The 12,428-nt window shown below is 42.7% G+C and overlaps 1 protein-coding gene across 6 annotated transcripts in view; it reads left to right on the top strand.

Moving 5' to 3' along the window:
- The window catches only part of LRP2 (LDL receptor related protein 2), a 221,166-nt gene that overhangs the window by 62,772 nt on the left and 145,966 nt on the right, over positions 1 to 12,428 (top strand). For all 6 annotated transcript variants that reach the window (XM_061608563.1, XM_061608564.1, XM_061608567.1 and 3 more), the window contains 5 exons: positions 5,752 to 5,862; positions 7,577 to 7,690; positions 8,911 to 9,027; positions 10,241 to 10,384; positions 11,444 to 11,563. In XM_061608563.1, the coding sequence (XP_061464547.1) occupies positions 5,752 to 5,862; positions 7,577 to 7,690; positions 8,911 to 9,027; positions 10,241 to 10,384; positions 11,444 to 11,563 (606 nt within the window). The remainder of the gene's footprint in view (positions 1 to 5,751; positions 5,863 to 7,576; positions 7,691 to 8,910; positions 9,028 to 10,240; positions 10,385 to 11,443; positions 11,564 to 12,428) is intronic.

Here is a 12,428-nt window from a genome sequence, read left to right on the forward strand (position 1 = left end):
GCTGTATTGGGATCATCACCATCACATGTCTTTCTGCCCCTTAATTCATTTTCTTATGTACTCTTTCTTCCTACTTTATTTATTGTTCTCTATGTCTGGCCTCTTTGTCGCATATGAGCTGAGCAATCCAAATGCTGGGAAGCCAGCAGAGTGGGGGCTGGTGGAAAGCTCTGTGGGATCTTCCTCTCACTCCACTGGGAGCCTCATGCATGAGCCGGCCAGGAAGCGCTGGCTCTGACCAACAGGCCTCCCAGGGAGTAAGCACTCCCCCTAGGCCACAATGGAAAATATTCAAAATTATTTTACCATATTGGCCTTTTGGTTGGTGGCGTTTGTGGGGAGATCAGGACCCGGGGGAGGACTCTGAATGTTAGGAGGATATTATGTAAGTACCTTCCCCATGACCCCTCCCCAACCACGCCCATGGAACGATCCATTTTTGGGGCTTCCACCAGTTCGCTGTGTCCTCGGCAGAGCCTCAGTGGTGCCAGCAGGCTCTTGGCAGCGCCATGGCGGGCTGCTGCTGGTGGAGGCCAGAGGAGCCTGCCACAGCGGGAGCTTGCTGGCGCAGTCCAGACTCTGCAGCATCCAACTCATCCCAGCCTGGTGGAGAGTTGGATTTGCACCTTTTTTCTTTAAGAACATAAGAACATAAGAAGAGCCTGCTGGATCAGGCCAGTGGCCCATCTAGTCCAGCATCCTGTTCTCACAGTGGCCAACCAGGCGCCTGGGGGAAGCCCGCAAGCAGGACCCGAGTGCAACAACACTCTCCCCTCCTGAGGCTTCCGGCAACTGGTTTTCAGAAGCATGCTGCCTCTGACTAGGGTGGCAGAGCACAGCCATCACAGCTAGTAGCCATTGATAGCCCTGTCCTCCATGAATTTGTCTAACCTTCTTTTAAAGCCATCCAAGCTGGTGGCCATTACTGCATCTTGTGGGAGCAAATTCCATAGTTTAACTATGCGCTGAGTAAAGAAGTACTTCCTTTTGTCTGTCCTGAATCTTCCAACATTCAGCTTCTTTGAATGTCCACGAGTTCTAGTATTATGAGAGAGGGAGAAGAACTTTTCTCTATCCACTTTCTCAATGCCATGCATAATTTTATACACTTCTATCATGTCTCCTGTGACCCGCCTTTTCTCTAAACTAAAAAGCCCCAAATGCTGCAACCTTTCCTCGTAAGGGAGTCGCTCCATCCCCTTGATCATTCTGGTTGCCCTCTTCGGAACCTTTTCCAACTCTATCATATCCTTTTTGAGATGAGGCGACCAGAACTGTACACAGTATTCCAAATGCGGCCGCACCATAGATTTATACAACGGCATTATGATATCGGCTGTTTTATTTTCAATACCTTTCCTAATTATTGCTTGCATGGAATTTGCCTTTTTCACAGCTGCCGCACACTGGGTCGACATTTTCATCGTGCTGTCCACTACAACCCCGAGGTCTCTCTCCTGGTCGGTCACCGCCAGTTCAGACCCCATGAGCGTATATGTGAAATTAAGATTTTTTGCTCCAATATGCATAATTTTACACTTGTTTATATTGAATTGCATTTGCCATTTTTCCGCCCATTCACTCAGTTTGGAGAGGTCTTTTTGGAGCTCTTCGCAATCCCTTTTTGTTTTAACAACCCTGAACAATTTAGTGTCGTCAGCAAACTTGGCCACTTCACTGCTCACTCCTAATTCTAGGTCATTAATGAACAAGATGAAAAGTACAGGTCCCAATACCGATCCTTGAGGGACTCCACTTTCTACAGCCCTCCATTGGGAGAACTGTCCGTTTATTCCTACTCTCTGCTTTCTGCTTCTTAACCAATTTCTTATCCACAAGAGGACCTCTCCTCTTATTCCATGACTGCTAAGCTTCCTCAGAAGCCTTTGGTGAGGTACCTTGTCAAACACTTTTTGAAAGTCTAAGTACACTATGTCCACTGGATCACCTCTATCTATATGCTTGTTGACACTCTCAAAGAATTCTAATAGGTTACTGAGACAGGACTTTCCCTTGCAGAAGCCATGCTGGCTCTGCTTCAGCAAGGCTTGTTCTTCTATGTGCTTAGTTAATCTAGCTTTAATCATACTTTCTACCAGTTTTCCAGGGACAGAAGTTAAGCTAACTGGCCTGTAATTTCCGGGATCCCCTCTGGATCCCTTTTTGAAGATTGGCGTTACATTTGCCACTTTCCAGTCCTCAGGCACGGAGGAGGACTCAAGTTACATATTTTAGTTAGCAGATCAGCAATTTCACCTTTGAGTTCTTTGAGAGCTCTCGGGTGGATGCCATCCGGGCCCGGTGATTTGTCAGTTTTTATATTGTCCATTAAGCTTAGAACTTCCTCTCTCGTTACCACTATTTGTCTTAGTTCCTCAGAATCCCTTCCTGCAAATGTTAGTTCAGGTTCAGGGATCTGCCCTATATCTTCCACTGTGAAGACAGATGCAAAGAATTCATTTAGCTTCTCTGCAATCTCCTTATCGTTCTTTAGTACACCTTTGACTCCCTTATCATCCAAGGGTCCAATTGTCTCCCTAGATGGCCTCCTGCTTTGAATGTATTTATAGAATTTTTTGTTGTTGGTTTTTATGTTCTTAGCAATGTGCTCCTCAAATTCTTTTTTAGCATCCCTTATTGTCTTCTTGCATTTCTTTTGCCAGAGTTTGTGTTCTTTTTTATTTTCTTCATTCGGACAAGACCTCCATTTTTTGAAGGAAGACTTTTTGCCTCTAAGAGCTTCCTTGACTTTGCTCGTTAACCATGCTGGCATCTTCTTGGCCCTGGCGGTACCTTTTCTGATCTGCGGTATGCACTCCAGTTGAGCTTCTAATATAGTGTTTTTAAACAACTTCCAAGCATTTTCGAGTGATGTGACCCTCTGGACTTTGTTTTTCATCTTTCTTTTTACCAATCCCCTCATTTTTGTGAAGTTTCCTCTTTTGAAGTCAAATGTGACCGTGTTGGATTTTCTTGGCAATTGGCCAGTTACATGTATGTTTAATTTAATAGCACTGTGGTCACTGCTCCCAATCGGTTCCACAACACTTACATCTCGCACCATTCCTTTATTCATTTTTTTAAACATAAGTGATTCATTTTTCTTTACACTGCCTGCTTTCCAAGCCTGTCATGTTTCTTCATTGCTTTCCCAGAATGTTTTCTCTCTCCTCCACCACCTAGTTCAGGAGCTGCCATTTCAGTTAAAATAAGAATATTTAAAATACGGTCTTTGGCGTTCAAGACCTGAAAACCAGTTTTTAGCCACCTTGCAACATGGAACTCAGTTCACCTTATATCCTTGTCTCTTTTCTATGCACTTCTCTCTTTCTATCTCTGGCCTCATGTGCGTGTCACATTAAACCATAGTTAAATAAACTATAGTTTCATGTGAACACATAGCGTGCTGGTGCATGCTGCTGAAATACGGGCACCTCCCTCATCCCCTGCTGCTTCTGCAGTGCTGGGAAACAAGCCATGGTCTGGCTTAGTGTTACCTCTGGACCAGGGTGTATGGTTTGTTTCCCCAAACAAACCACAGGCAGCAAGCCCAGAAGAAATCTTGTTTACTGCTCATGGTTTGGAGAGAAAACACTGCAAGCCTGTGTTGAAAGGTAACACTAAGCCAGACCATGGCTTTTCCCAGCAGCGCAGCAGGAGTGAGGAAGGAGTGAAGCACCCTTGATTTCAGCAGTATGTACAAGCACATTCACCGTGGACCGTAATTTATTTTAACTATGGTTTAATGTGACATACAAACCAGGGCTCTGTCTCCCTCTTCATGTACACACATGTAAAACATTTGTTAATCTCTTTTTCTTCCCTTTGTTTTTCCGTCTCTATTTTTTCTACTTCCCTTCCTCTTTCATCATCCTTCCACTCTCTCTTTCTCCTTCTCTCAACATTTAACTTTGGTGGTGGAATAGAATCCTAACCATATTCCTAAACAGAGTCCTCATCAGCCAAGGTGGGGGAATGGAATGACAGGGGGCAATGTGGTTTGCCTGTGAACTGAATGTATTAAATAGAACTTCAGATCATACAGCTGTGATATGACTACACATTTTACCTATGCTGGAGTTTATTCCTCTCAAATTAAGATGTCAGCAGAATTTGGTACCACTTGTGAAAAGTGAATGCCGTCATCAGTACTCATGCAGTAGTTAAATCGGAACCATCCATAATTGTATTGTTGTAGATCAGAGGTGGACTATCTGCAGCTTTAGTTCTAATTTCAAAAGCTCTCTGATGTGATCCTTTCCCAACAATCTGCTGAGCAGTGAGGGAGAAGGAAGAGAAGGAGTAGCAGAAAGGAAGGGGGAGAGAGAGAGAATGGGGTGGCAGAAATAGGGAGAAAGGATGAGCCTGCCTAGCTCTAGCCTTGCACACTACTCTCTTCAGTAGTGAGGCCTCTGACAGATAACCACAGAAGGAATGCAGCCTTTGACAGAAAAAAGGTTGCCAACCCCTGTTGTAGAGGATCTCTGGGACCAGGTGCAAAGCCAAATACCAACAGTGGCAAAGGAATAGCACTGCTGACATTTTCTGCTTGTTGGACATGTAATGATTCTGACTAGTGTTCATGCTTCCAGTGCACTATAGTTCCTGGAGTCCTCAGCTATACCAGGTTGGTGATTGGCTGAAGAATGTGTTAATGAAGCATTTCTACTGCACTGTCTGCAACACTGTAAACGGGCTGCTGTCTATGGAGCAGCTAGCAGCTGTTACAATATTGTCAACATTATTTCCCTTAGCTCCTAATGACCGGCTGTTCCTGATGATTATCCTGCCGTTGGCTCATAAGATCTTACTGCTGTTGCTTCATGTTCATTTAAACAATGATTTAGAAACACAATAGGAAATGTTGACTCTTTTCCCAAATTGAAATGAAGCAACAAAACAGATTTTTTTAAAAAAAATCTGAAATGAAAAACCTGAAATGATTTTTTTAAATTAATGAACTATCGGAAAGATTCTTGTAAAATAAAGCAATCATAATTTTAGGTCTATGGATTCTGCAGCTCTGCAGTTGCATATACCGTTTGTTTCCAGAATTTAAAGAAATAGGGAGAAGTAAATTACAAAATCTGAATTCCCCTGGTCATTTGAAGTGGGAGATCTGAGTTTAAAGAGGGTTTAATCTCATGGGTCAGAGAAGATCCTACATTGAAATAACCTTGGGATCTTCCATTTGGTCAATTGTATTTCCTTGTAGTGCTGAGAGAAGTAGGGGTTGATGCAAAATAACGTGGCTGGCCTTGAATACTTACCCACTGACTTGAGGTGAGGTTGCCATTTGCTGCTCTGACTCAGATAGCAAAATGTCTTGGGTTGGTTCTGCTTCTGGGAAGGAGGAAAATAATGTCTAAGCAGGCTCAAAGAACCCGAAGTGTTGTAGCTGTTTGTAAGTATTTACCTTAAAAAAACTGATAGATGATTCAAGAGTCCAATGGCAAAGAAGAATGAGCAAACTGATTACTTCCTAGAGACTATTCCAGCTTGGGAATTCCGTTGTTTTTGTATGTTGCATAAAGCAAAAACAAAATTAAGTGACATATAGGGGAGATAAGAATATGTGGCCCTCCAGATGTTGATGGACGACAGTTCCAGCTATCCTTGACCATTGGACATGTTGGTTGAGGCTGATGGATGTTGGAGTTCAATACCATCTGGAGGGGCATAGGCTTCCTATTATTGATGTATAGTCTGTTCACTCTGATACACTACAGTAAAGCAACTTTCTCCTTGCAGAGTACCCAACGTGTGATCAGCTTTCATGTTCCAACGGAGCATGTTTTAATGCAAGCCAACACTGTGATGGCAATGTGGACTGCAGAGATGCCTCTGATGAAGCCAACTGTAGTAAGTACCACTCCTCTCATGGATGGGTTCCTCATTGCTCATCTGCTGTGCCCACTGGCTTGTGTGTGCTGTTGTTTAATGCCAGATTGGTACACAATAAGGCCACACTTATCCATGATTTGATCATGGATGAAGGCCTCGATATTGGTGTGCATTACCAAGAACTGGGTGGGTGAGCTGGGTGGAGTTGATCTGACCCAGCTTTGCCCACCTGGATACTCAGTACAACACCAGCACAGGCTGCAGGGACAGGGTGGAAGAGTTGCTGTGGTCTATAGAACTTCCACCTCTGTCACCAGGAAACCACCCTGTCTTAGAGCTGGCTGTGAGGGCCTGCAGCTGGTGTGGGGCCAAGGAGGCAGTAAACTAGGGTTGCTGCTACCCGGCAGCTTCTCTGACTGAGCTGGTAGAGGCTGTCTCGGCTGTGGTATTGGAGGAGCCCAGAATGATAGTCCTGGGTGATTTCAATGTCCATGCTTAGGCTGCCTCTAATGTTCCAGCTTGGGACTTCATGGCCTCCATGACAACCATGGAGCTGTTTCAAGTTGTCACCGGCCTGATGCATAGGGCAGGGCACACTCTTGACTTGTTTTTTTGCTCCAGATAGAGGAAGGGGTGGTCTGCAGATGGTGTGGTGGTGGATGTCACCCCATTGTCATGGTCAGACCACATCCTGGTGAAGGTTAGACTTAAGCTTCTGATCCTCCCCTGCAGGGGTGGTGGACAGATTAAGACGGTCTGCCCCCAGAGACTAATGGAATCCACTAGATTCCTGAATACCCTGGGGGAGTTCCCAGTGAATAGAGCACTTGTTGAAGACCTTGTCACCGCTGTGGAACAGCGAGGTACATCAGGCTGTTAACATGGGTGCCTCTGAGCGCCCTGTCCAACATTGTGGAGCCCGGTTTGCACCTTGGTACACCAGGGAAACTAAGGGCAATGAAACAGGCTGGACAATGGCTAGAGTGCAAGTGGCGAAAGACATGCGGTGACACTGATCGGGCACGAGTAAAACATCATAACCATGTCTACTGTGTGACAGCGAGGGCAACGAAGAAGGCCCACTTCTCTGCCACATCACATTCTCAAGTAGCCATCCAGTGGAGCTTTTCTGTATTGTCAGGGGTCTGTTGACATCAACTCCAGGAAATGGAATTTAAGACCCTTTGGAGGCCCGCTGTGAATTGTTTCAAGGCACTCTGAGGGTAAAGATCGTCTTACCTCTTATATACTGAGTCGATCACTATACTCTGGAGCTGGTCCAGTCCACACAACATAGGAAGCAGAACCTTGGTGTAGTGGCTCCTACCCTTTGGAATTGTCTCTCCTTAAATATTAGTCAGGTGCCATCTCTGTTATCTTTTCGGCGCCAATACTTTATTCCAGTCTGTGTATGTGTTAGAATTGCTTTTTAATGTTTTAAAGCTTTTTTTAATTTAACGCTTTTTTAAAAAAAAGATGTTTTAATATGATTTTAAGGATGTTTTGTGATTCATTTTAAAGTCTGTTTTTATGATGTTTTAGAGTATTTTTAATGTTTTTGTTTGCTGCCCTGGCCTCCTAATGTGAGGAAGGGCGGGTTATAATAAATATATAAATATATATGTATGTATGTATGTATGTATGTCCAGAACAATCAGTGCAACTAGTCATAATAACCTAAATGCTGGGATTTGTTTCTAAGCCATATTCACTTGTTTTTCAATCTTTTTAGCTCGTGGATGCTCCAGTATGCAGTTTCAGTGTGGAAATGGAGAATGTATCCCTCGAGCCTTTGTTTGTGACCATGATGATGACTGTGGAGACAGGAGCGATGAAAACTCTTGTAGTATGTTGGTTTTCATTTTTGCTTTTTTCACTACTTTATAGCACACTACTCTAACCCTCCTAGAATACCAGGAGACTATTTCTCAGTGTTTGCACTTGATTTCTGGATCAAACTGGATATTACTTAGCTAGCTGTTGTGCATTGTAAAACACACTGAAAATCATTTTGAGATATGTGCATTTCTACTAGTTGCACATATATTGACTGACTGTCTTAGAAATACTTTCAGCAAACACAGAGGGTTGTAGCCAATGGAGGCTTTATGCTTCTGCTTGTGCAAGGCAGGGCACCCAGTTTTCACAGATTCTATCCCCTTCACCTACCAACTGCAGCCCTCCGTGTCATATTCCATTCCATTCTGGGAGGGTCCCCCAACCCTCAGGAGCAACCTTTTTAGATAGGGTGAGGAGGTGCAGAAGCGCTTTGTGCTAAGGCAAAGTCACCACTAGATGCAACCTAGAACAAGAATGGTGAACCTATGTCCCTCCAGTTGTTGTTGGATACAGTTTGCATCATCCCTGATAATTGGCCATGCTGTCTGGGACTGATGAGTCCAACAGCATCTGGCAGGCCACAGGTTCTCCATCTCTGATGTAGAAGCTGAGTTTCATTGAGTAGGGAATATACTATTAGATCTCATGCCTGTGAGTTTTACCAGTAGTGGAGCAGGTTCACTTGAACATGGGGCATTTCAAACTGGTGTGTGTACTGGTGCCCTGGGACTGAAATTCCTAGAAGAGGTGTCGGGGGCATATAACTGTTAATAAAGGAAGGCTGAGTTATATGAAATGCAAGTTCTCCTTATTGCCTCACAGCAGTCAAAAACAGTGGGGTGCTGTCATCTCTGTCCACTTGGAGGCAGGTGTTTTGAAGAAAGATTCATTGGGCTGGAGTAGGAGGCAACCCCCCTCTATATACACACTTTCTTCTTAAACCCATTTTTTCCTCCTGCCTGTGTCATGAGTGGTTGTGGGTCTCCTCCCAGGTCTGATCAGCTCTACAGTTTTAATTCAGTTCAGGTTGCTCCTGCAGGCTGGTCTGGCAGCGAAGAAAGAAGTAGCAGTAGCAGCGAGCACTGAATCTTGCTAGCCTGAGCTCGCTTCGGTTCGTTTTATTTCCATGTGCACATATTTAGAGCCAAGCAAGGTAGCTCTTGAAAATATTGGCATGTGGAGAATTGTTACTTTTAGAAATAGCCCTTTTGCTGTTCTCTTCCTCAGCATATGCAACTTGTAAAGGGAATTTCTACACTTGCCCAAGTGGTCGCTGTATTCATCAGAGCTGGATATGTGATGGAGATGATGACTGTGAAGATAATGAAGATGAAATAGGATGTGGTAAACAATGAAATAAAATGGCTTCAGTAGTCACATTTGCAAATATAATCTTACTAGCCCTTCTGGTGAAGCGTTATACAAATGGATTTAGAAGATAACCTGCCAAACATTTTGCATTCCCCTTTAAAATGTCAATTTTGGGGGGAACAATTTTATTAGCATGACTTTCATTTGTTTCCAAGTTCAGTTTGGATATTAAGCTATGATTTAAGCAATCCTAAGCTGTACTTTGGTGCTCAAACCTTTGGCACTCAAGCGGTAATATCAGAGATTTTTTTATGCAGGGCATGATAGTAGGCCAGTGTGTTAAGTGATGATATAATAGCCAATGCTTAAGGGACAAGATCCTGAACAAATCTTATTCACCACAGTAATGCATGCCACATGCCACGAGTATCTAAAAAGAAACGTATGTGGAACCCAGGCCTTTGGCATATTTGTGAAGATGGTGTGACCATAGGCTTTCTTAAAGGAGGACATTGGGGCCCTTATGTCATCCCAGTTACTTATTCCTAACTCAGCCTAACAAATATTTTTTAAATCAGTGAGAATTTCACCATTATGGGTATTAGAACACACACATTCTTAGTAACATTTTAATTCATCCTGTGTTAGCATTTCCACAGTACCAGCAGTAGTCTTTTTTTCCTGAAGAAACTGAACCAGTTTCCACATTAAGGTTTTTAGATGTGTACTTTTGATATATCAGTTGACACTTAAACATGTCATGTGTGATTATGAGTAATAAATGTTTACAAACATGTATATCATACAAGTATGCATGCCAGAGAACTGTGATTGGTGGCAGCTGTTGCCTTGTTGACAAACCCAGGTTTATTTCTGCATAATATGTGAATTGGCCTCTGGAAATAGTAGAGATGTTTCTGTGTATAGAGATGCTCTTCTTATGTACTTTGAAGGTAAAAAATAGAAGTAGAAAATTGGCTGATGGAGTTATTGCTATAGCTCAGGTGTGGGGAACCTTTGGCCATCCAGATGTTGCAGAACTACAATGTTTATCATTCCTGGCCGTTGGCCATGCTTGCTGGAGCTGATGGGAATTGTTGTTCAGCAACATCTGGAGGGCCAAAGATTCCACACACCTGCTATAGCCAGACAGCTAGTAACACAGCATCCCCAAATACTGAATCCTTCTAAAACCTGAAATACAGTTTTACAGTATTGTGCAATGATTGTCTCTTCTGCTCCTTAGAGAGTGGTCATCGAGAGTGCTACCCTGGTGAATGGGCCTGCCCCCTCTCAGGACAATGCATTCCAATTGGTAAAGTCTGTGATGGAACTCCAGACTGCCCAGCTAGAGAAGATGAAACAAACATAACCGCAGGCAGACACTGCAGTGAGTAACAGCCAAACAAAGTGTATGGAATACTTCAGTATTGCCATCTGGGCAGCTGTAAGCCACCTCTGAGATCCTAGCATTCAGAACAGGAAAGGCATTTTAATTCATGGCAAGAAGATTCTACGTGAATGTTGCAGCATTGGGGGCAAAAAGTTGTTTAACTTGTATCCACAAAGTCTGGGGCATCTTTCTGATTTTGTAATAGTTCTTCTACATAACTGTTTGTTCATTAATTCTAGATACTTCATGATTTGTCATACTTGAGCATAAAGTGTGTTGATTTGTTTACAAAGATGCATTGCATGCCCCTAAGATGAATGCTTACTTTGAATTATCTAGAGACTGATGCTTGAATTGCACATCAGTAGTCACATGCTTGACAATGCCTGTGATCGCAGCTGTTGGTTGAGCTTCACTGAGACTAGGGTTAGAAAGATCTGTCAATTTTGGTTCTCTCAGTTTCTCATTTTTCCAGTCTTCATTCAGGTCTCCACATTTCTGCAACAATTGGTGGAGTTTTTTTAAAATCCTCATGAAAGTTCCCCGGCATTTTAGTACGATTTTCTCCTAATAAACACATTTTTGTATGCAGTTTTGATTAATGTACACATTTTTGCAAGCAATTTCTCCTAATATAACAGACTTTTGTATGCTATTTTCACACATACATTACTTCACACTTTCCCTTAACATATGCATTTTTGTAAACATTGTTTGGTTGGTGAACTGCATTGCAAAATTTGAGTAAGTGTGAATTTCAAGGGATGGCTGTGCTTCGCTTCTCATACTGTTTCAGAAACTGTGAATTTGATAGATTTGGCCTGAAATATGAACTAAATTCATCCCTAACTGAGGCTATTGGTGCAAAATAACCCCATTTTCCAAGTGATGCCTTTGCATTGTGGTTGAGATTCCCAGCTTCATTCTGTCACTGAGATTGTATGTTGTTTGGGCTTCACTTGTCAAAATAAATCTGTGACTCAGTCTGCAGAGCCAAGCTGCTCATGCCATATAATCAACAGTGGTATTCAGAATGACTTTTTTCTTTTTCCACAGACATGTCTCGCTGTGCGGCCTTGAGTTGCCAGTACCGCTGTCACTCTTCCCCCTCTGGAGGAGCATGCTATTGTCCTGCAGGGTATATAATCAGCAGCAATGACAGCCGCACCTGCATTGGTAAGTGAAAAATGTTGAGAAATTGATCACCCACCTCTAAACATTTTCTTCACAGCTGTCATTGATGTTAAGAACTCTCAGTTTTCTAAAATATATCCAAGGTTCTTGAGCTATGTTTTTTCAAGTAGATATGTTGGCAAGATATGATACATATGCTTTGTGTCATCAAGAGCATGTAAAAACTTTGACAAAAATTCTGATAATTGAAAATTGGGGAATCAACCTCGTAAAGTCAAGAAAATCTGTACAGTAATACCTCAGTTAACTAATCCTCCAAAAAGGAAGCTCTTTTTAACAAAAGGTTTTTTAAAAGGTGAAACTGACTAACTTTGCTTTGCTAAGGATAAACTTTCAAGCCTGTGCCTTTGCTTTAAGGTGAAACTCACAAGCCTGTGTATTTGCTTTGCTATCAGTAAACGGTTGATTTTAGCTGAGTCGGTTTGATTTTATCTGCAAGCAAAATAATAATAAAAACGTGCAGGTAACCAAAATTCTGCAGCAAGTAGTGCATTTGTCCAACCTGTATAAATTATGGAAATTAAGCAAAATTTGCATATATGCCTGTTCTTGAAACATTTATTCTGTCTCAACATGGGGAGGGACAAATTGCTATGCACTGAAATCCTGCCCTCTGACCAAAGAACAAAATCAAAGTCCCCCTTTGGCTTGGAAATTTTGCCTAAAGGCTTTCAAGTTGATATTTGGAGCCATATGACACTTGCTTCATTTAAACATTTAAAAAGAACAGAAATTCTGAGGATGCTGAATTCTGCATCCTTCCTGACCTAGGGCTTGCAGTTTCACTGTCCTGCCACTGGGAAATAACGTATAAGCCCTGGAGCTGGAGTAAAAGCCACGATTATTT

The sequence above is a fragment of the Rhineura floridana genome, chromosome 2 (genome assembly GCF_030035675.1).
Source record: "Rhineura floridana isolate rRhiFlo1 chromosome 2, rRhiFlo1.hap2, whole genome shotgun sequence".
NCBI lineage: Eukaryota > Metazoa > Chordata > Lepidosauria > Squamata > Rhineuridae > Rhineura > Rhineura floridana.